The 24,748-nt window shown below is 51.5% G+C and overlaps 1 protein-coding gene across 1 annotated transcript; it reads left to right on the forward strand.

Moving 5' to 3' along the window:
• The first annotated feature begins 5,660 nt into the window (after window positions 1–5,660).
• On the forward strand, window positions 5,661–24,748 carry NARF (nuclear prelamin A recognition factor). The gene is made up of 11 exons (XM_065897951.1): window positions 5,661–5,687; window positions 6,631–6,711; window positions 9,686–9,829; window positions 12,272–12,404; window positions 15,173–15,307; window positions 19,180–19,298; window positions 19,897–20,026; window positions 21,041–21,104; window positions 22,018–22,155; window positions 22,436–22,593; window positions 24,507–24,748. The coding sequence occupies exons 1-11, from the start codon at window positions 5,661–5,663 to the stop codon at window positions 24,746–24,748; spliced, it is 1,371 nt and encodes a 456-aa protein (XP_065754023.1).

Here is a 24,748-nt window from a genome sequence, read left to right on the forward strand (position 1 = left end):
TGGGGAAGGGCAGACAGACAGCTGGAGCCCTCGAGCCATTGCCACAGACAAGAACCCAGCTCCTCTCCAGAACAGGAAGCCAGGCTGCCCACTAGCAAGGCCCACACAGGCTCAGGAACCAGTCAGCCCGTGCTGACTGCAGTCTCTGTGGTCAGGCAAATCACTTAATCCCCCAGAGACCTGTAAGGAAGTTTCTTCTCTGCTCTGTTGTAATGGTTGCCCTGGGGCTTTGTCCCCTGCTCCGACTCACAAAGCATCAACAAGCACTTGATCATCACCTGCTCCCTTCCTACCTGGAAACCTCAGTCTCTTGGAAACCGTTAGCCCCCAGAAGGCTTCAAACTTCCGGCACCCTACCGGAACCTACCAGAACACCCTCATTTCCCTGTGCTGGCCTCTGAAAAAGGGAACTGAAAGTCTCATCATGGTTTGAGTCTGTACTGGCACTGACCGAAAAAGCCAGCTCTGCGGTCTCCTACAGCTGCCGAGGACAGTCTGCACCCAGTGGAGGGAGCGGAGGGTCCGGAGGGTCCAGAGCACTGGTTTAATGAACGAGTCAGCAAAGGGGATTGCTCTTCCACACGTGGAGAATTCTGCCCTGCACGCTGCAATACGCTCGAAATGCTGGCTCCAGGGACCCCGTTCTGGGTAGCTTTTCAGATATTCCCTGTGAAGTCAAGTCAAATTTCTGACAACAAATAGTGAATTCAGTTCACACAAACGAAGCCAGGATCCTGGGACATCACCGGCTCCCTCCCCTGACATGCTCATCTGTCTCCACGCGCGACTCAGCCGCCCGCGGGGCGAGATCACGCCTGTCACCGGCACAAGCCACCCTGGACACGCCCCGCTGATCGCTGCGGCCACACCGGGCGCCCCGCCCGGCTCGCGCGCCGCCAGGCCTCCGGGGCATTGAGCCGGGCCGGGTCCCGAGACCGCGCTCCCAGCAGGACCCTGGCTGCGGGAGCCGCCCCCCAGCCCACCCCGCACCTCCCACCCGCGAGGGCAGCATGGCCCGTCCACCACGGACACTAACCTGCAGGCGCGGACGCGGGGAAAGGCCGGACCGGAGGCTTCAGGACCCGCCGGCCTCCGACTTCCGGAGCTGGGGGCTAAGCCGGCTGACTTCCGGACCCGCAGGGGCTGATGGGACAGCTGACTTCCGGACCGGCGGTGGAGCGGGCGAGCGTTGACTTCTGAGGCCCCCATTCAGCCCTCGAGGTGGGAGAACGGGCGGGGCTACAACGGGAGGTCGCCTACGTAGCCCCAGAGGCGGCCGCGTGGTGTGGTGTGCGCGCCAGGGCGCTGAGCACAAAGCGTTTGGGGTCACAACCCTTAGAAAGTCCGCAGAGGAAGGTGGGGTGGGTTGTACCACGAAACATCCACTTAGGATGGTGAGAAAACGTGAAGTATGTAGTCAACCTCACAACAGATACGTACGAACATTATGGTAGGTTCTGTAAAAACTTTAATAAGAAATATTAAAGTAGAACTAAGATATTTGTTCATGGACTGGAAAATTATTGTAAAAATGTAAATTCTCCCAACGTGATCTGCAGATTCAATTGCGAACCCAGTAAGAATATCAGCAGGTTAAAAAACTAAATCTGAACAATGCTGCAAGGCACAGTGGGGGAGGGTAGGGGAAAACCAGAGATCCTTGACCCCCAAAAAACTCAGTGTAGCTGGGGAAACTGAACGTTCACATGTTCGTGATGGCAGTTTTTCTGCTACTCAGAAACTTGCCCCAGTGTCTGGGAAGGAGGATTGTAGTAGGAGAGACAGTTTTCTCCAGGAAAATCTTGAATGGCCGCTTCGGTGGCCTCCCTGCTCCACTCTCCACCAAAACACTCAGCACCTGTCCCCACAGCCCCCAGATGAGGCCCCAAGCAGGACCCTGACTTGCCTATTTTCCACCAGATGGAGAAGGACCCTACCTGGAACAGGAGAGCCTCCACAACACGGCCACTGCCTGCTTCAGTGACCTCCCAACTGGGATGGTCAAGATGATCTGTGGAGTGCTAGAAAAACATACTAGAGCTTGTATTCCTACTTATTTTATGTTTTTATATCTATTGTCATGTGTCTTATAATTTACATAAGATTAATACACAGTGCATATTACCTTATAAAGAAATAGACATACATAGATATGTATAACCCTAGATGTTTTATCAATATAGGCACAATGTCAAATATTTGGAGATGTCTTTTCTATTTTACCAGTCTCCATATACTCTCCGCCTGTGGTTCAGAATCACCTGGCAGGTTTGTTGAAACACAGACTGTTGGACCTGTTCCCAGCAGTGGATGGGGCCTGAAATGTACATGTGCTGCTGCTCTGGGAACCACACTCAGAGAACTTATGCGCTAAGCTGGAACAGAAGAAGGTTCTGCCTGAATGCGGCAGGTTTCCTCACCTGATGCCTCAGCTCACATTCTATCTTCTTGAAATGCCTTCTCTGGTAAGATCCCACACCATCCTGAAGGTCCATTTGAATTGGTTAGCACCTCCTTTAAGTCCCTCTTGCTTGGTGCAGCTGAAAGTGATCTTAATTCCTTAGGACTTAGGGAGAACTGAGTTGATACCCAGAAAATTCTACTTCGCATTACAGTTATTTTCATAATTTCACCTTTTGTACTAGAGTACAAGCCATTTAAAAATGAAGCCTAGACTAGTTTTCTACTAATGTTAAATGAGTGAACAAATGATGTCTGATTTGGTTAAAACCCTGCTGAATATTGATAAGAGCAAAAGTCTGGAAATAAATACAAAATCCATAAATAGGGGACTGAGTAAAATCTGCATATTTTGCCAGTTATCAATGCATTATATTTCTCTTCTAAATTCAGACTTCATTGCCTGTTCTATAAAAATGCATCTGAGCCCTTATTTTGTTCTGTGCTCTCTGGCATGATATTAAGCTTTGTCAATAGAGTGTGCTGGAGACACTTGGAGGAAGAGTTTCCTTTCCTGGTTCTGGTTCTGTTGTGCTGGATCCACAGGCTTCTGCAGTACACTGGGCTTTTCCAGTGTCCAGCTTTTACAATACACACTGGCCAACTGCACCCAGCATCCACCACCTTCCCCAGCAAGCCCTAAGTGGTTTTGTAGCAGAGTGCCTCCAGTGAGACTGATGTCAGGTCTGAAGTAAGAAATGTACAAGGAAATGTATTAAAAAGCAAAGAGACTGGGCTTCCCTGGTGGCACAGTGGTTAGGAATCTGCCTGCTAATTCAGGGGACACGGGTTCAATCCCTGGTCCTGGAGGATCCCACATGCTGCAGAGCAGCTAAGCCTGTGCGCCTCAACTGCAGAGCCTGCGCTCTACAGCCCGTGCTGTGCAGCAAGAGTAGCCACCGCAAGGAGAAGCCCACGCACCACAATGAAGAGCAGCCCCCGCTTGCCGCAACTAGAGAAAGCCCACGCACAGCAACGAAGACCCAACGCAGCCAAAAGTAAATAAGTAAAATAAATTTATTTTTAAAAAATGCAAAGAGACTATTAATGTCTTGTCAGAAGAATTCAACAGAATAATCAAATAGTGGATAAGAGGAATTTCTCATTATGGAAGTCCTGCTAATAAGTGAAGAAGAAATGATAGGAGTAAAACGTCACCCTGATGAGGCTTCCCTGATGCGCAGTGGTTAAGAATACGCCTGCCAATGCAGGGGACACGGGTTCGAGCCCTGGTCCAGGAAGATTCCATATGCCGTGGAGTTAAGCCCATGCGCCACAACTGCTGAGCCTGCGCTCTAGAGCTCGTGTGAAACTACTGAAGCCCGCGCACCCTAGAGCCCGTGCTCCACAACGAGAGAAGCCCGCGCAACGCAACAAAGAGTAGCCCCTGCTCACAGCAGGTAGAGAAAGCCCGCACGCAGCAATGAAGACCCAACACAGCCAATAAATAACTTTTAAAACATCACCCTAATGAATCTAGGCAATCTCATCAATGGCTGCTAATTAACATCACAAGAAGGACAGACAATAGAACCCCCTGAAGGGATTTTACAACACTATCTATGTAGTCTTGACAAAAAATTTTTACCTGTGATCAAGCCACTAGAGTGTTTTAACTACCCTTTGCTGAAAATTCAGAATAAGGGTATGCTAAAGAACTCCACATGGATGCAGTCAGCGATTGCTGAAAACCCTGCAGTCAACCTGATTTCTTTATGATATGCAAGGAGAGAGGGGGGTATGTGGATGGAACCTACAGATTTAAAAAACAAACCAAAAAAACTCCCAAAACCTTAAAACTGGGAACCCTCTGTACTATATTTGTTAACTTCTAAGTGAGCCTTATTTTTTTTCCTAGAAACAAAGATTTCTAAGAGAGACAAACACAAACCAATTGAAATATAGACTAATAAAACATTGAACCTTATTTAGATCCTGATTGAAACTAGAAAAATGATGAGACCATTGGGGAAACCTGGACAGAAACCTGGACACTAACTACACATTTGCTGAAACTAATTGTAACTTGCTTTTTTCACACATGATACTGTTTATGTTTTTAAAACATTAACGAAATATATACAAATAACAACCTAAAATTATTCTTTTCTTCGAGCTGATAATTGAAGATGTTTTCTGAGAGGTGCTGACATAGATTTGAGTAATACAATGGGTTAATCTGGCAGCCAGTTAGGACCTCCTGAATTTAACTCATGGCGTTTGTAAAAAAAAAAGTGGTACGAGCCAAAAACTATTAAAAAAGGTTTTAATGGGGAAAATTTTAAGATCCTGGTGAGGTTCTGGGACATGGAATATACTTGAATGTTTTGCTGACCTCTGTGACCGTCCCCCGTACCCCAAGGTTAGGAGGAAGGGTCCATTCCTGAGATTCCTGTGAACTGCTGGTGTTTGATAGAGACACCCTCATGCTTTTCTTCCAGGTGTATTTCTCATTTCCGATGGTACGATCACCATGCACAGACTTCATAAAATGTTCACAGTGGACAGAGTTCAGCATCTCCACTTAGCCCTGTATCCCCCACCACCACCCCCGGTTTGCTAGAGGCAGCGGAAAGACGCGGGTCCAGCACCACCGCTCCACAGGTGCCTCGCGCTCCCGACGGCGACACGTGCTTCCGACCCGCCGCGCGTGCGCACTGCCGCCCCGCCGGGCCTACGTGACACCTCTCGGGGCGAAAATGGCGGCGGGGCGGCGCCGTCTCGGCCGGCCCGGAGCGGAGCGCGCGTCTGGCACCAAGCTGACGCGCCCGAGCACTTTGGGAACGATCTCGGGCCGTCCCTTCGGGACGGTGAGCTAGCTCGCCCAGAGCCGCCGTCAGACCCGCACGCCGCAGAAACCCACCGGGGAACCGGCGGCGGTCTCCGCGGGGGTCCCGCCCGCTCCGCCCCGCGTGCTCCTATTGGCTCCAGGGCCTGACCCGCCCCTTTCCCGCGGTCTCATTGGCCTAGGCAGAGCCCTGAAGCGTGGAGCCGCACCGCCCTCTACGCGTTCCTGTTGGTTCAGGCTTGTGGCTCGCTCGCTCCCGGAGCTTTCATTGGTCGAGCGGAGCGGCGAGGGGTGGGGCCGCGTCGGAGCTAAGACAACAAAGGGTGGCGGGCAGCGGGCGGCGGGTGGCGGTGACCGCGTCTCCTGGTGCTCCGGTCAGGCCACGCACCCGGACCTGCCAGCCCCGCTCCAGATGAAGTGTGAGCACTGCACGCGGAAGGTGGGCTCCGCGCGCTCGGGCCGGGGCGGGGTCCGGGTCAGGGGCCGGGGCCGGGAGGAGCCTACGCTCGCAGAGCCTGGGGCCTCGGGGGCGTCAGGAGCCTGGCAGCTCCGAGCGCCTCTGCCTCCGCGTCGTCGCTGACAGAACCTCCGGGCGCCGACCCGCAGCTCCCGTTCTCGGGGGTGGAGGCCGCTGAGGGTGGGCCACCCGCGCGTCCGGTTCCCGCTCCCGTTTCCCGGAGGCGGCGTGACGTCGGGGCGCATGTCTATCCTTCCAAAGTACCTTCGAAGCCAAAAACCACCAGAAAAACCGACCAACCTTTGCTACCAGTCAGGGCACTCACAGCAGACACCATCCTTGGTGTGAATTAGCGATACGGTGATCAACAGTGTTTTTAGGGGGCTTTATGCTACCTAAAAACTTTAGTGCTTACAGTAACGAAAACGACACAGAAGTGCAGGAAGGAAACACGGGCTGGGCCTTCTGCTACCTGGGTAACCACGGTAACTGTGATAGCGTTACCCACTTCTAGGCTGTGATGCACAGGGGGGTTTCTGTTTGTTTTTTCAAAATTGGATCGTATCATAAATATTATTCCATCACTTGCTCTTTCTTTCACTCAACGTTATATAGGAGATACCTTTTCATAGCATTACACACAACCTTAGTTTGTTGTATTCCACGTATACACATGTCCAGGTAGTCTGGCATTAATTTACCTGTCATGAGAGGCCACATTGCTTCTAGTCTTCATTTGCTGCAAACAATGCAGGTATAAAGGTGTGTATGGGTGTGTTTGTATGTCCACAATTATAAGTGCTTCTATTTCTGTAGAAAAGATTTTGAGACATGCGATGAATTCATCAGCAAGTATGTATGTTTTTTTACATTCACAGAGTCAGATTAAAAGTTGTTCTTTCATATGTTCCTTTGCCTTTTCAAGGAATGTAGTAAAAAAACAAAAACCGATGACCAAGAGAATGCATCAGTCGATGTACCAAGTCCAGCCCACGAGAATGGAGAGGCAAGTAGATTTTTCAGTTTTGTATCAGCCTGTAGTAAACAGCTGCTGCTGTCTCCTCTTTGGGGGTTCACATCACCAGGTACATCATTGCTGTAAGAAAGAAAGAAGCAAGAAATGCAGGGGCTAAACATGCAGGTCAGTCAGTTGGAGGCACACGATCTTCAGGGTAAGAGCACGAAACAGTGTCTCTTCACAGAATACACCAAGCCAAGACATACCATGTTAGGGACAAAGAAAAATGTTGTCCTTGGCTGTTTATTAGAAATAGAGCTGTAATGTTTAAGCCTTCTTTTTTTTTTTTTTTTTTTTTTTTAGTGAAAAGTTCTATTCTGTAAGATGGGATTTTAGGTAGGTAATTTATAAAATAATTCAGATTTCCTGATTCTGTAAGTTTATTTTTCTAATGGTTTCTTCTCTCAGTTCTTGAGTTTTTAGGTTTTCCTTAACCAGTAGTGACAGTTTACAATTACTGGGTGCATACCCTGAGCTGGGCGCTAGAGAAAGTGCTTTATACATGTGATCTCATTTCGTGCTCAGAATGAGCATTTCAAGTAAGCCCTACTGTTGTCCCCATTTTACAGAGAGGAGGATGCGGTACAGGGAGGTACCCATCCTCCCTTCCCTTAAAAAGTACTGGTACTGGTTTTAGAAATGGAAAATTGGCAACATGGAAGAAGCAAGCAGCAGGTTTCCTCTTTAGTTTAGGAGTCCTAATACAACATTGAGTTAGACAGGCTTTGATCTGGTTCTGTCATGTACCAGTGCTGCTGTGTACTCTGGTGACTGTAGGGCATAGTGAGCAGCAGGGGATGAGACAAGTACCCAGGGCACTGAGGCAGAAGAGAGGCAGGGAGCACCTGCGGCCCTCCAGCCCCAGAGCATCTGGCCTGGGGCCTCCCACACCCACCCTCTGGCTACATCACCTTGGACAGACATCTAACCCTGGGAGCCCCAGTTTCCTTATCAGTGACATGGGGAGTTGGGTTACTTCTCTCCCAGGGCTGTGGTAGCCGGGAGATAATGTGTGTACATGGCTTAAGTGGGCGCCCTGCCAGCACAGTGGGCGGACCCCCTGATGGGAAGAGCCAGTCAGGACAGTGGCTACTGGAGTGGGCCCTGAGGGGTGGTGAGAACTGAGGGTGGGGGATATAGGGATGGGGTCAAAGCTCATCAGGCACAGGGACGGTGTTAAGGGCAGGGAGATAGATTGGATGCATGTTTTAAGGCAGGTGGCTTAAGCTGACTAGAGTAGGGGAAGAATAGAAGGAAACTACTTGGGAGGCTGAGGGTGGTGAGGCCTGGGTGGGCCAGCCAGAGTGGCAGAAGCAGGAAAGGGGGCGCAGCACAGGGAGCTGGGTGCAGTTTGAGCTGCATGGACACTGAGCTTTGCAGGATATCAGTCTGGAGCGTGGGAGGGAGAGAGCTCCCTGGAGGCCGAGATTGGAGAGGTTGAGTAGGGGCCTGACGCTGCTCTGGGAAGTGAGGCTGATTGGAGAGCAGGGCCAATGGATAGGCTTCTGCAGAGAATGCCTGTGTTTAAGAGGCAGCAGGAGAAAGAGGAAGGACCGCAACAGGTGGGAAGGAACCAGGCCTGGCCCTTGAAAGCCTGCAGAAGAATGAGGATGACGGGGTGGCGTGTGGCTCATAGGCCGGGAGGGAGCCCTGCTGCCCGCGGCGGCTCAGAGTGTGGTCCTAGGCGCCTCTGCAGGGGCAGTGGAGGCAGAACTCTCAGTGCCGCTCAACAGTACCTATTAGGCACCAGCTGTGTGCCAAGCCATGTGCTCCAGACCCTTGGAGCAGCAGCTCTGGCCCCACCTCGGGGCTTGTTAGAAGTGCAAACCCTTGGGTCCTGTCCACACCTCCTGAATGAGCATCTGCAACATAGCAGGGTCCCGGAGTGAGCGCTGCACAGTGACACCGGGGCGCGGGGGGGAGGGAGGTGACAGTGTGCACTCCTGTTCAGAGCCGCTATGGACGGGAGGGCCACACCACCTCCACCGCGAGCCCTCTCTCACCAAATGTTTGAAAGAAGAACCAATGTACAACCATCAGGGGCTGTTGAAATGGCTCTAGTAGGCTTCAGAATATTCATATGTTCATCCACCAAATATTTGTTGAGTGCCTTCTGTATACAGGACATGTCAGAGAACAGAAGGGAATGAGACAAGGTTGCTCCCTCAGAGCTTGCATTTCAGGGAAAAGAGGCAACACATAGATGCCAGGGGGTGCTGTTCTGGCAGGTGTCTGCGAGGGTCCGAGGGGTGAGCCAGGCTCTCAGCGAGCATTTCCCTCAGGGAGACCCAGAGCAGGAAGGGCCAGAGTGGCTAGAGGTGAGAGCTGGGAGGAGTGACAGGGATGAGGGCCTCCATCGGAGGTGTGGCTTGTGTTCTGGTGGACCTCTGCCTAGGGAGGGAGCCGCAGGGAGCAAGTGGGCGCAGGTGCAGCCAGGAGAAGACGAAGCAGCCAAGGGTTATTGTCTTGGTGTCTAAGGGAGCAGAGTCACTGATGTGTGAGTTTGAGCGTCACAGCTCTGTGACGTGAGGGCCCTGTTGCCCACGGGTCAGCAGTGAAATACGTTAGTGCTAAGCCTCTCAGGGAGGCCAGTCTGCGGGCTTCCACAGGAAGCTTCTGTGGGGAGCCATGGGACCGGGCAAGCTCAACGGGGAGTGCAGAGCAGGCCAAGCCAGGAGCCCCCAGTGGCAGCAGGGAGAGGCGTGGGGGCAGGAGAAGCCCAGAAGTGTAGCTCTCCTCCTGCCACATTTGACGGTGCTGGCCCGCTCTCCGCATATTGCCATCCGTGGGACCCTGGTACCATGGTGACTGCAGCACCTGGAGCTCCAGGCCTGGCCTGGATGTCTCAGGGGTTTTGCACCAGTTTTCTGTATTCTGCTTGCACTGTTACTTTTTCAAAAGAAGCAAGTATTAAAGAGTTTTTGTTGAAGAATCAGGCCAGAGCATCATCTTTCTTTCGTAGAAAGGAGAATTCCATAAATTGGCTGATGCCAAGATATTTCTGAGTGACTGCCTGGCCTGTGACAGCTGTGTTTCTGCAGAGGAAGGAGTCCAGGTTTCCCAGCAGAACGCCAAGGACTTCTTCCGAGTTCTGAACCTTAACAAGGTACGGCATCCCAGGCGCTTTCTGGCGCCAGAGGTGGGTGGAGGTCAAGGTGAGGCATGAAGCCTCTGCTCGGGCTTGGGGAGTGCATCTTGGCCCTGGCCCTGTGTCCCTTGCTGTAGTTGACCCTCTCCATAGCCCTGTCAGAACAAAACCGCACCCACAGTCACACTCCCTCATTGATGTGGGCAGCAACTATGGCCGGCACCACCAACCAGGCTCCCCTGGCTTGGGGGAGGCCTCTGAGTGCTTGGTCACGGGATGGTGTGGTGGCTCAGCTGCTGCCGCTCTCCCTCTGGGGCATTCTCAGAGGCAGGGCTTCTGTCCTCACAGGCTCTGTGTCCTGGGGCAGGGCTGTGCTCCTTCAGTTCATCCCTGCAGACTCCCTGTACAGACGGAACTACTCAATGTCACTTGTATTCCAGTAGTGACAGGAAGACAGGTGAAGGGGAAAGACAGGAAAGGCGGAGGCAGATGAGGCTGTAAAGCACATCTCTCTTCGCCCTCACTCTGGCCTGGGGTGTTTCTGTGCTCTCACAGCTGCTTCCCAGGAAGTGTGTGTACCGGCTCTACACACCGTGCTAGGCACTTTGGCCCACGTGAGGCCCAGGTTTTTTTCTAGGTGTACTGACTGCAGGTAACAAATTTTTTCTTTTCCAGTCTTTGTATATCTTATTTCTTCTTCTTATGGTATTGTCTAGGACCTTTAAATCAACCTGAAATAGCAGTAGTGATAAAAATAGTACTAATGTCAGGACTTCGCTGGCGGTCCAGTGGTTGAGGCTCCACTCTCCCAATGCAGGGATCGCAGGTTCGATCCCTGGTCGGGGAACTAAGATCCCACATGCCACGTGTGGCGTGGCCAATTAAAAAAATAATAATAATTAAATTAAATTAAAAAAAATAGTACTAATGTCTTGTTTCAGACTTTAGTGGAAATGCTGGTAAAGTTTTACTATTAAATAGATGTTTGCAGAATCTTTTACTATTAAAGAGATGTAGATACTCACACCAATCAGCGTTTTGGCTATAGAAAATGGATACCCAAGTCAGACTAGCACAAAAAGGAAATGCTTAGTTATTTCATGAAACTGAAAGCTTAGAAGTGGGAGAGGTTTTGGGTTTGGCTGAGTCAGTCAGTCAGGGCTGTCAGTTTCTATTTCCCTGCTGCCCTCGGCTCTGGGCTCAGGCTGATCCCCTCTTGGTCATAAATCGGCTCCCTCAGAGGAGGTGATATTTGAGTGAGAATGAAGTGAGGAGTGCGCCCTCGCAATTCCCTGGGCAGGGTGTCAGACAGAGGGGCAGGAAGTGCCGAGTCTGGCTCCTGAAGCTGGGGACAGACTGCCCTCTGCTCTTCCTCCTCCAGTAGCATTTGAAACTTGCGCCCCTCGTTCCTGCCTCCGAATTTATATTACCACAGAAACCATGCCTGGCGGCTCGGGCATCATAGGAGTTTGTGAGGGGGCTGGAGGTCGGTGTGTGCCAACTTGGTGCCCTGATGGATTTGATGGGTGTGGGTTTCCCAGGCGTCACATGAAAGTGAAATCCCACCCAGAGGAGACAGGCAGCCTCAGCATTGTCTCGCCTGAGCTTCGAGGCAGGGGCATGGGGACAGGACCAGACTGTCCTGTGACCAGCCCACAGGTAGACTGTGGTGGAAAGTGACCACTGAACACCTCTCTCCAGGTTTCTGTTTTTCCTCATTTGCAGGCAGTGTCTGACCTTAACAGTCTGTCATGATAATCCTGCATCTTCTCTCCTCTAATCCCAGGTCAAGGGGTCCCACTGCTGACGTCCTCATGCCCGACATGCTTGCTCCTGCTGCTCCCCTGGGCTACATCCTGCGTGTCCGTGATGAGCCAGCACTCTTCTAAACTCAAACTGTTCATATTTTTCTAGGGATTTCTTGAACTGCCAGCATCTGGTTTTGGATTCAGGGTGTGATAGCCTGGTTTCACGCTTGTTTGTTTGGTATTTATTAAAGACTTCACAGAAAATGAGGATCATCTACTACTTAAAATTTTGCTAAAATTTGCCATTAAGTGACCTGGGCTTGAGGGGGCAGACCTCAGGGCCCCATTTTCACGTATTTTCATTGTTATGGGTCATTTCAGTTATTTACAGTCCAATATTGTACATAACTTTTATTTTTCCTTTAAATTTATCCATTTTCTCCAGATGTTTGCATTTATGTATAATACCGATGTATATATTTCTGATTTAATATTGTTCTTAAAATTGATAAAATCTCTTGGAATGTCTCATTCTTTTCATTCTCGTTTTTTTCTCCTATTTCTTTGTGCTTGCCAGTGTCTTGTATATTTTATTAGTTTTTCCATAGGGCATCTGTTACGTTCTGTTTGTTCTAGACTTTTCACGAAGGTGTCTTACTTTCACTCCCTGTGTAATCACCACATGTACAATGTTCTTCTCTATTTCTCCTAGAAATGTGATACCTCAAAGCACAAGGTGCTGGCAGTGTCGGTATGTCCTCAGTCTCTGCCTTATTTTGCTGCTAAATTCAGCCTCAGTGTGACTGATGCATCCAGAAGACTCTGTGGCTTCCTCAAAAGTCTTGGTGAGGTGCCTTTTGATATTATTTATAGCAAATAAATTGGATTTAATTTGAATTTATAACTTGAGTTTTTAACTGCCCTTTTAATCTCTAGAGTTCAATTTTCAAGGGCACAAGATAGGTAAGAACTTCCATGAGAGTTTTGTGGAACATAAGAGGTCCGTCTCTCTGACCCATGCATGGTAGGCTGGTGTCACTTACCCTCTTGCCATGCAGATGGGTGTTGTGTTACGGCCGGGCTGGCCCCTCCGGGAACAGCAAATGACCATCTTAGGGCACATAGCTGGGGACACCTGGGACCCACGCTTGCCCAGCAGTGTCGAGTCGCCTGGCTCATAGTGGTTACAGAGGGCGTTTATTCGATGGAGAATCACGTCTACGATGACTGGCATCTGGTTTCCCAGGAAGCTCTCTGAAGATCAGAGCAGGAAGGGAATGGGCTATGTCCTTTGTGTGAAGAATGAATGGTCAGTACATGAGGACTCAAATGTGAATGAATACTAGAGTAATACTGCCTCAAACAGCGATAAGAGTGCTTCTGTCTTGTCTGTCATGTCAGACTAGAACTTCCCCTCCAACCCAGAGTGTCCTACAGGTGGGCTCAGAAGAGGAGAACTTGAGCCATTTGCCAAAAAAGAGTTTTTACTGTTCCTCAATGGATTTTTAAAGATGTAAACGCATTGGGATTACTAATAAAATAAGATGACACGTAGACTAAATGTCCTCGCACTGGTCTGCCTGCCTCACTGCTCCGTGTTGCTTTCCACGTGGAGCTGTTTCTCGGTGCACTGCCTGCCACAATCAAAACTAAGGCTGCAGCTACCAGCGTGGACTCCTTAAGTCATCCTTTATGCTTTTAATCTTAAAAAGCCTAAGGTTAGCTTAGTTTTACCAGAGATCGAAGTTATTAGATGCTCTGTCTTCTCATAGTGAAAGGCCCTACTTTTAGGGGGGGGATTTTTAAAAAATAAATAATTGGGCACTATGTGTTAATATTAATAAAGAAAATATATCCACAGTGAAACTGATATTTTTAAGGTAACTCTTTAAGGTGACACAATATTTATAATATTTCTTTTTTTAAATTATTTTTTATAAATTTATTTTTGTTTTTGGCTGCATTGGGTCTTTGTTGCTGTGGGTGGTCCTTCTCTGGTTGCGGCGAGCGGGGCTACTCTTCGTTGCAGTGCGCGGGCTTCTCATTGCAGTGGCTTCTCTTGTTGCAGAGCACGGGCTCTAGGCACACGGGCTTCATTAGTTGTGGCACGTGGGCTCAGTAGTTGTGGCTCATGGGCTCTAGAGCGCAGGCTCAGTAGTTGTGGCACACAGGCTTCGTTGCTTCTCGGCATGTGGGATCTTCCTTGACCAGGGATCGAACCTGTGTCCCCTGCATTGGCAGGCAGATTCTTAACCACTGCTCCACCAAGGAAGTCCCCATAATATGTCTTTTTTTTTTTTTTTTTTTTTTTTGCGGTACGCGGGCCTCTCACCGCTGTGGCCTCTTCCATTGCGGAGTGCGGGCTCCGGACGTGCAGGCTCAGCGGCCACAGCTCACGGGCCCATCCGCTCCGCGGCATGTGGGATCCTCCCGGACTGGGGCACGAACCCGCGTCCCCTGCATCGGCAGGCGGACTCTCAACCACTGCACCACCAGGGAAGCCCCATAATATTTCTTTTTAAGAATAACTGGCTGCTTTTAAGGTTTAGACCAGCTGCAGATATTAAAATTATTTGCTTGCTTTATTTTATTGTAATTATTGAGAGCACATTCTTTTGTCTTAGGTTTATTTTCCAATATTAAGAACTTATTTGCAGTAACGTGGATGGACTTGGAGGGTATTATGCTAAGTGAATTAAGTCAGACAGAGAAAGACAAATACTGTGTGATATTTCTTATACGTGGAATCTAAAAAAATATAATAAGCTAGTGAATATAACAAAACAGAAGCAGGCTCACAGATAGAGAACAAACTAGTGATTACCAGTGAGGAGAGGGAAGAGGGGGAGGGACACTATAAGGGTGGGGGATAAAGAGGTACAAATTATTAGGTATAAAATAAGCCACAAGGATATATTGTACAACACAGGGAATATAGCAAAAAAAATTTGTTTTTTGGCCACAGCACGCGGCTTGCAGGATCTTAGTTCCCTGACCAGGGTTTGAACCTGGGCCATGGCAGTGAGAGTGCTGAGTCCTAACCACTGGACCGCCAGGGAATTCCCTATAGCGAATATTTTATAATAACTATAAGTGGAGCATAATCTTTAAAATATGTGAACCACTATATCATACACCTGTAACTTATATAATACTGTATATCAACTATACTTCAGTTTTAAAAAAAGAAAAATATTTATTAAGAAAAATCTAGTTAAAAATCAACATAATAAAGGTGTGCTCAGTCAGTTTACTCATTTTGTTTATTTTAAAGATATCAAAGAGCATTACAGACTGGAATTTAATTTAGCCAGTGAATTGGAAGAGAATACTGCTGGTACCTTGTAATATTCCATTAATTTGCATATGGAGTACAGTAAGGTGTTTGTGTACACGTAGAGGGGAAAAGAGGAAGCAGGAGAGAGAATATATATGTTTTATTGTGAAAAATGATACGTGCTGTTGTTTGAAAGAGTAAAGGGCACAGTCTCCTACTTCGGCAGCTATCGATGCTTGTGGAGTCTGCCCTTTCAGTTTGTCCCTGAACTCCAGACCCTGAGAATAGATCCCACATTCTGTGATGTGGAGCCGAATGCGCCTCTCTTCCCTGCAGGGGTGCATTATGTCTTCGATACAACAATCGCTGCAGATTTCAGCATCCTGGAGAGTCAAAAAGAATTCGTGCGTCGATTCCGCCAGCACAATGAGGAAGAGCCCACGTTACCCATGCTGACCTCTGCCTGTCCTGGTGAGCACAGGGCCTGCGGCTGGGCCTCTGGGTGCCTGAAGCACCTTTTCACATCAGTCTACATTTGGGGGCAGGCCTAGGCAGTGGATGAGGTCAGGGGGTCAGTGGGTCTTGGGGAGTAGTTTCAGCCTTGAGTAGTTTTACATCGACCAACATATTTATTAAAAGTATGACATATTTCAAATGTCCAAACAATTATAGATAATATGAACACCCATGGATCTTTTGCCAGCTTAAATAGAAGTTACATAATAAAAAATATTTCTTTACATTAATACTAGATTCCATCCTGGAGCGCTTTTTAAACCAGTCTTTAATTAGTTTTATTATATAGAGCTTGGTGCCTGAGGTAGAGAAATTTTATCACAGGTTTTTTAATTCTGGAAAAATAGAAAGTTTTGGAATAAGAAAATGTTTAAAGATGATGCATAAGGGAAGGGAGGAAGTGCTGTGCTGGTAAGTGACATTTAGTGAAAAAATTATTTCTAAATAAATCAGGTCTGTGAGAGCCCAGTTATGGTCTACATAATCTTAGGTTTTTGTTCACGTTTCTGTTTTCAGTTTACCTCTCCTCCCCCACCACGGTTCCAAATTTTTCTAGCATTTTACATGTCGCCCATCAATCATTAGGATTACGATTTAATAAAGTTGAACGTTGACATTATGGTTGCTTAGAATTTGGAAATACTTTCCACCCAGTCGTAAAACCATGGAAAGGAAATTTGCCATCTGTCCAAGAGGCCCATGGGTTGATTCATTAACTGAGCGATGTTGTTCAGCGGCCCACGGGCCGGTGAGAGGTGATCAGCATCAGGTGGGGCTTATTTCCGGTGTGTAGGTTGTCCTCCTGGAAAGATGACCCCCCACGTGGATGCTCCCAGCTCTCCAGGCGTGTCAGGCAGTTTCTGTATCCAGAGTCTGTGTATAAACTGACTCTAAATGCACACTTTGCTGGACCGTGGTGTCCACTTCTGCGTTTACGTCCTTGTAGGTGTTTTCGCAGCTGCTTAGGAGTAGATATGCACAGCTGAGGTCTCAGGGAACCACCTGGCTCTCCAAGGACACTGCAGAGGTGCCCCTGCCCCTGGGATCCCAGCACCGGCTCCTTGTGGGGCCCTCACTCGATGCCGCACAGCCATTCACTGTGGCTCATTCCCACCCATCCAAGGAAGAGGCAGTATAAAATGACCCGAGCTCGGCCTGTGCCCCCAGGGCGGTGGTTCCAGACTTCCCATTCCACGTTCCTGTTGGCAGGATCACAGGAATTCCTGTGCTGTCCTGACACCAAACCTTCTGATAGCGATGGATTCCTTATGTGGGAGGCCCTGTTGGGATGGAGCCTGGGACAGAAGCCTCCACTCCTGGCAGGAACTAGCCCTGCTGACCTGGGTAGTAAGCAGGTGGTTGATTCCTGCAGAAAGCAATGGGCCCTCTGTCCTTGGAGTGAGCGCAGCACTGGTGGAGACCTGGGCTGTCTGCTGTTGCTGCAGACCAGCCACTCCCCCTCCTCCAGCTTGGTGTTTGCTGCATTTGGTGGTCTCTCTGAGCTGCTCAGGGCTGTTTACTCGTGGGTTTGGAGCTTCTCCGAGTTTTTTTCCTAGATAATGATGCATTTTCCTTCGGGAGCTCTTCGCAGCTAAGCCAGTTAAAACTGCAACTGTTGTTCATGTTTATGCCACCTCTCAAATTCAGGGAGATGAGGTGAGATCTGGTTCGGACCTAACCCTTTTCTAGAATTTGGTGCTGACGTTTTGCTTCCCCGTGACAACTTAGGGAAATTAAAACAACACCAAGTCGGATGATTTGACCTGGTGCGCAGAATCAGGCTATATAGGTGGTCCTGGACTGACTTGCCAGGCTTCTGCACACAGGGTCCCTATGTCCCAGTCATGCTTCCTCAGCCTGGAGGGCAGCACGTCCAGGCCGGGATAGGGACATCTGGGCAGGCCCTTGCTGCCCACAAGCCAATGGAGCACCACCTTGCCGACGTACCTTTGCCCAGCGGGGGTGGGTGGGAGAGGGGGTATTGAGCTGCTCAGCTCTGGACATGCTCACGGGCCTTGGGCTGTGTGATATCCCGCCAAGAGCACTCATTGAGCTGAAGTGTGGGAAATAATCTCTCCAACCCAGCAGAGTGTCTGGAGAGCGGGAACCTTGTGCCAGGCACTTCTCTGAGCAGGTTCCCTTTCTGCCTTCAGAGAGGGTCACTGTGAAGAGGTGGGTAGTCTGACAGGGTGGGATTTGGATGCCCTACCCACACCCATGCTGCCACCAAGTTGGGGGGCCAGCGGGGCTTACCAAGCCCCACGCCGGTGCTGGTGGCAAGTTCTGATCAGGGGTGCCCGTGAGAAAGTGCTAGCCTGTCTAGTGTCTGTGCCAGGTGCTGCGGACCCTGTGACCTGGTTCCTCCTCCTCATGCCTGTTTGGTCCTCTTCCCCGCCCTGGCCAGGAGGTTCTCCGGGGCCCTGGCTCCTGCCGCCTGGTGTTCTGCCTGATGTTGTGTGAGGCCTTCACAGCACATAGCACATCACCCACAGCATGGAGCTGGCGTCTGCCTGAGAGCCGAGTCTGCATGTGTGGGCACTGGCGCTGAGACCAGGGTGCACAGGGGCCTTACAAAGCCAGACCTGTGGTGGGAGTGGCCTTGAGCCCACAGATGCTCAACGACCTTTGATAGTTTTTCTTTTTACTTATTTATTTATTGGCCACGCCATGCAGCTTGTGGGATCCTAGTTCCCCAACTAGGGATTGAACCTGGGGCCCCGGCAGTGAAAGTGCTAAGTACTAACCACTGGACCACCAGGGAGTTCCCTAGTTTTCTTTTTTAATGTGAACCATTCCGTGTACACGTGCAGAGGCTGGGAACGAGGGGAGCCATCCTCCAGCAGCATTTCTCTTAGGGGCTTATGCTGGTGACCATGGACATTGCCTGAGTATGCTCAGGCCTGCAAGCAGGTGATGGCTGTGGTTTGAGTTTGTTCAGATGGGATTGGCTGGTGCTTGCTGTACCTCCTTCCGGGTGTGGGCATGGGGAGGCGGCTGCCCCAGGGTTCCGGTGGGCAGCTTGTCTCCAGGCTTCCTCACCCCCGCTCCCCCCACCCGACACCCCCTTCATGGTGCTGTGGTGTGCACACCAGACACTGCTGTAGGATCAGCAGTGTCACCAGATGCTCTCCTCACCAGGTCGTGCCCAGTGGGAGAAGGGAGCAGGCTGTTGCTCCTGCAGGTTGAGCTGCTGGCTGTTTGGTCCGCTGACCTTTCTGACCTGCAGTCCACCCCGGAATCTGTGGCAGCGGTGGTGCACTCACAAGGCATTGTGGGAGTCAGTGACTCAGGGGAGATGCTAAGGGCCCTGCTGGGCATGCCGTGGGCACGCTGCAGGTTGTGCTGCTTGGGGTGTGGGTTTCACATATTGCATTGTCCTAACAGTGGGCAATTACTGGGCTGTTAATTTCCAATAGGTGAGTGAAGCTGGGTAGGCCTGGTGGCCATTGGCTCCTGTCTGAACTGTGGCCGCCCATCCTGGCTATGAGAACAACTTTGCAGCTGGCAAGGTGGAGCTGGAACCAAGCCGCCCAGGACGCCACCTCATAGCTGCTCCTTCAAGCTTGTTCTCAATTTGGGGAGACCTGCTACCCCAGCTCTTACCTTCCTCTTGCTCTGTTCTCTCTGGTCTGGGGCCGAGGGAGGCGCGCATTCCCGGCACCCTCCAGTCTTGTGGCAGACGCACCTGGGATTCCCGTGGCCGAGCCGCTGAGGAGAGGTGGCCTGGTCAGAGGGAGCCTGTCATGCACTCCTGAAAGAAGACATGTCCTGCTCTACTCCGGGTGAGGCAGCCACGAGGAGCTGACACGGGGCCCTTTCCTCCTCAGGCTGGGTCCGATATGCTGAGCGGGTGCTAGGTCACCCTGTCACCCCCCACCTCTGCACTGCCAAGTCTCCCCAGCAGATTATGGGATCCCTGGTGAAGGACTACTTTGCCAGACGGCAGGTAAGCCGGCCTCTCCCTGAAGGGCAGTATGCAGGTCAGACAACGAGCTTCCATGTGAGGACAGGTGCTGATGGGAACTCAGGGCAAGCGAGGGAGGGCAGGGGAGGTTCCACTGGGCGTGCAAGGTGGTCTCAGCCCCAGGCCTTGCTGATTGAGGGGGCATCCAGACACCTGGTCACTCGGCTTCCAGCTTCTGGCATTGCCACCAATTCCTGCTCAGCCAGGGGCACGGAGAGGGGCGGCCTGGTGTCTTGGGAAGCATCTGGAAAGTCTGCAGGGAAAACGGCTGGGCGTTCATTTACAGTCCAGTAGCGGCTTGTTGTCACGATGTTTGGTCACCACGTGCATAGTTCAGGGGAAACAGGCCAGCTTCGGGCTCCTCCCTGTGAGTGTCCAGGCAGCAGCAGGTCTTGAGTGAGGTGGCGCCGTGGGTGGGCTTGGGGGTGCTGCGGCTCAGGAACTTGGTCTGTGGGAGCCGGGTCTTGGACCCCGAGAAAGCACCAGGCCTGCTCCCTTGCGCCATGTTCTGGCTCCAGCGCATTAAGCTGCCCCCTCCCTTCTGCATGGCCCCCAACGTGGATTTGCTTTTCCTGCACAGAACCTGTCCCCAGACAAGATTTTCCATGTCATCGTGGCCCCTTGCTATGACAAGAAGCTGGAGGCCCTTCAGGAAGATGTTCTCACGGCTTCGAGGGGTTCCCGGGGCACTGACTGCGTGCTAACCTCAGGTGAGGGTGGGGCCTCGGGAAAGGCAGCAGGGGGAGGCCAGCCCCGCGGCCAGTGCGTGTCCGCGGTGAGGGCCTGACACACAACCACACTGGGGACACTGAAGCTTCCTCCTTCAGAGCAAAGCAGAAAGCACATGTGTGACTGGGGACATTGCTGGGGGACTCCTCGTGGAGGCCCTGCCCCTGGACTTGTGCAGAGAGCCCGCAGCACCTTCTCAGTGTTGGGATGGGAGTGATTCCCGGGAATCCTCAAGAGCCATTCGGAATGCTGCCATCAGTTGAGAGATAGATTAAGTCTTTGCTGAAGCCCAGGTGGGTGTACTTTAAATGGCCTTGAAAACAGGTCCCTACGGCATGGAGGCAGAGTGGCTGGCTCTCTGGCAACCTCCGAGGACAGTGGGTCCCCTGACCAGAAACTCCCCACATGGAAGCCTGTGGAAAGGTCCCCACCGCACAGGCTCCTATGGCGGTGATGGGGGTGAGTGGGGTGGGAGAGCCTCAGCCACAGCCCCCTGCTCACCTTAGATGATGGGTTTTCCTAAGAAGCACACTCGGGCATCTTTTCTTTGAATACAGTAGATTTTTACTCTTTTTCACAGATGTTCAGTCTTCTCACACACACCTGACACCACAGCAGTTGATTCAGGATACACCCTTAGTGTTAAGGGTTTCTTCAGGATCCCTTGTGCAAAGGGAGATACAAAAGTGGTCCTGATTTTCGATCGGTCTTGTTGCAGATAACTGTCATCCTATCCACATGAAAGCTTTCCACTCAGGAAACAAAAACACCGGGAGATGTTTGTAGAAGCCCCCGTTTCAGGGGCAGAAGGAGGAATTAGACTCTTCCCTGGCATTTCATCAGTGTTACTTTGCATCTGTTGCCTGTGACAGGCGTGATGACCAAGGTCATTGTAACCTAGAATGTCCTCCGGGGGAAGGAGGTGACACCGGGAGCAGCTCCTGAGGAAATGTGGGCCATGTCCTGTCACGGCATCTTATGTCGCTTCTTTGTAGGTGAAATCACTCAGATGATGGAACAAAGTGACCTCTCGGTGAGAGACGCTGCTCTGGACACTCTGTAAGTGGCTTTGCAGGGAGAGGCACCCTTGCACCTTGGGGGCCTCCTGTGTGACCTTGTGACCTCTGCCAGGCGCATGTCCCAAGGCCTCCCTCCTTTACAGTGAGGCCACGTGCCACACTGAGGCATGGGTGCGGTGAGGCCCCTGGCCTCAGGGGCCACTCCCTTTGTTGCCCCACTACGTACGACCCTTGGCTCTGCATAGAGCAAGCGCAGCACCATGGAGTGGACACCAGCACTCCCCACTCCTGAACTTCACATGTTCCTGACGTTACACCTGGACCTACTGGGGGACGGGGGGGGGCACCTCCAGACACAGAGTGGCTCCCTCAGGTCCCTTTGCCCAAGAGCAGCAGACTGGGTTTCTGCCATCAGTGGTGACCCCAACCACTGACCGTAGTCCTGCTGCATCCTGTTCCCCAGAGTGTACACAGACTGCAAGAGCACACGAGGGCCACAGGGCACACACGGGCTGCGCAGCAGATCCTTCCGGCAGTGACGTCAGGCCCATGTGTGGCCCTGGTGTGGAAGGCGGACTGTTAGCATAGGATGTAAGCGACTGGTGTGCCTGTGGCCAGAGCCTGTGCTTGGGCCCAGGCTGACCCAGAGGCCTCGTCCTGGCCGGGCACAGATGGTGTGCCCTCTCAAGTGGTCCTCAGATGCCTAGTTCTCGTGCCCCGAGTTGTGAGGTTCTAAGGGTCGTACCCTTGACACACGTGCAGCCAGAGGAAAGGAGTCATTTGGGCAGTGGTGGGCGCGCCTGCACCTGCAGGCTTCATGTCAGCCAGTGAAACCCAACACAGATGAGGTTTTTGCCCAAAGTCTAAATACTTGTAAAGGTTTTCGCGACCTTGGATCATAAAACTTAGGGAGTTGGATTTAATTCTTGCTGTCACTTTTCCTGCCTGGTGAGGTTTGGAGACATGAAGGAAGAGGAGATTAGACGCCATGACGGAGCCAGCTCTGACGGATACCTGGCGCACATCTTCAGACATGCGGCCAAGGAGCTGTTCAACGAGGACGTGGGGGAGGTCACCTACCGCGCCCTGAGGTGTGTGGGGCTGGGGTAGCCTCTGTCTGTCTTCCTGTGTGGTCAATGCTGCCTATCAGGTGTAAATTCTATAAGTAGGACCCCCGCCCTGCAAAGCCAGCTGCAGGTCCGGGAGGGAGGTCCTATTTATAGAATTTACACCCGTCAAGATCGAAAGGCCTTTTATGTGTTATTCACAGACTTTTAAATTTTGCTGACACTCCAAACTTAGACTGGAAATAATCCTCAAAGCACAGAGGAAGGACCCTACAGATCAAAGTCTGTGCTGTTGATTTTATAGGAACAAAGACTTCCAGGAGGTCACCCTCGAGAAGAGCGGGGAGGTTCTCTTGCGCTTTGCTGCTGCTTATGGCTTTCGAAACATCCAGAACGTGGTCCTAAAGCTGAAGAAGGGCAAGTTCCCGTACCACTTTGTGGAGGTCCTCGCCTGTGCCGGGGGTAAGACTCAGGGGCCCAGGCTGAGCTGGGCACCTCCGAGCCCTGTAGGAAATGGGCCCTATTGGCCACCCCCAGCCTCACTCAGCTCCAAGGGCTTTGTGGGAGTGTGGATGCTGCCCTGGTGGTTGTGGCGTGATGGTCCCTCTCACACCCACATATTGGAAAATGCAGGCTGGGAGATGTCACCTTGGTAAACCTCTTGGGGACATGGTCCCAGAGAAGAGTTGCTTGGGTGACACCAGCTGAGAGCCGGGTCGTGTGGCAGCTGGTGTCGAGAACACTGAGACTGCCTGGTAGCTTGAATGGCCCCTACCTCCTCCAGCCAGGTTTGTCAGTGAGTGATGGGAGAGACCAGTGTGATGGATGGAGGCCGATGAGAGGGGGTAGGGGGTCCCGCAAGAGGACTTGCTGGTGGAGTCGGGCAGGAGGGAAGTGTGCGGCCCCCATGGCCCATCAGGCCCCTTGGTGGTGATAGAGCCAACTCAGGGGGTCAGGGATGTCTGTACCATTCTGGGGTGGGGGGTGCCCACAAGATACGCAGGTGGAAATACCTGGGTGGGGGGGATGCGGATCCAGGTGCGAGACGGGCTCAGGGAGAGGAGGCCCCAGTGCGGGTGGCTGAGGGCAGAGAGGCGAGCGCTGGCCATGGGGGATGGGCAGCCTTGGGGACCTCGCTCCAGGGACCAGGACACGGAGGGCAGATCCCATGGTCTGAGCGGAGGAGTGGACAGGAGATGAGGACGAGGAGGCAGCGGGGGAGCTGTGGGCTTGAGGGGTCTGTGCAGGCCCTCCAGGAGAGGCAGCCCATACCTGCATGCCGATCAGGGTAGAGGCTCAGCAGGACTCACTTGTGCCCTGTAGTCAGAGCATCAGCTGGGGGAGCAGGAGCTGGGATCTGAGGAGAGAGAAGCAGCCCCTGGGCAAGTGAGATGTGAGGTCCAGAGGGCAGCTGTTGGGTGCAGCCAAGGGATAAGTGGAGGGAGGTTTGGAAAATTGCTGCAGCTTCTTTTATTTTTATTTTCATGTTTTTATTTATTTATTTGGCTGTGCCGGGTCTTAGTTGCGGCATGCAGGATCTTTGTTGCTGCATGTGGATCTTTTAGTTGCGGCATGCTGGATCTTTAGTTGCAGGCATGTGGGATCTTTAGTTGCGGCATGCGAACTCTTAGTTGTGACATGTGGGATCTAATTCCCTGACCAGGAATCAAACCCAGGCCCCCTGTATTGGGAGCGCAGAGTCTTAACCACTGGACCACCAGGGAAGTCCTGCTGCAAGTTCGCTTAAATGAATTTTTATCTTACAAGTCATGACATCATCTAACACGTTTGAAAATAAGTAGCGCCAATACATAGGAGGCATATTCTTTATTCAGGCCGAGGTGTTAGGGTGTTGGGCTCATGGGTCTCCATCCATCGTCCCCCTCCCCTGTGCAGCCCAGATGTGGGTGCACACATTATGTAGACACCAGTGATTTAGTTTTTCATTAGTAATTTCTACGTTCTCCTGGTTTTGATAAATTTCAAGAGAAACTGGAAATCCAGATTTGCATACATAGCCACTCACTTCTAAAAGGTTGGCAAGTTATTTCGGCTTTAGATAAAAACATTTCATGGGTAATGTAAATAGGAGGGACTGTGAGCCTGTGACCGGGGTCTTGGGGCCCAAGGTCCAGCTCCAGGCTCTGGCCACGAGACATTGCACACTGCTGTCATTCCTCTCTTCCAGAACCATTGTCCCTTTAAGATGAAAGGTGGGGGACTTCCCTGGTGGTCCAACAGTTAAGACTCCGTGCTTCCACTGCTAGGGGCAAGGGTTCGATCCCTGGCCAGGAAACTAAGATCCCACATGCCATGTAGTGCGGCCAAAAAAAAAGGTGAAAGGAGGGAAAGAGTAAGCTCCCTTTGTTTTTCAGGGTGCCTTAACGGCAGAGGCCAAGCCCAGACAGAGGATGGGTGCGTGGACAAGGCCCTGCTGCAGAAGATGAAAGGCATCTACACTGACATCCCCGTGCGGCTCCCGGAGACCAGTTCCCATGTGCAGGAGCTGTACCAGGAGTGGCTGGATGGCACCGACTCCCCCCGAGTCCAGGAAGCCCTGCATACCGCATACCAGGGCCCAGGGCATCCTGCTAACAGCCGAGACATCAAGTGGTGA

The sequence above is a fragment of the Phocoena phocoena genome, chromosome 19 (assembly GCF_963924675.1).
Source record: "Phocoena phocoena chromosome 19, mPhoPho1.1, whole genome shotgun sequence".
NCBI lineage: Eukaryota > Metazoa > Chordata > Mammalia > Artiodactyla > Phocoenidae > Phocoena > Phocoena phocoena.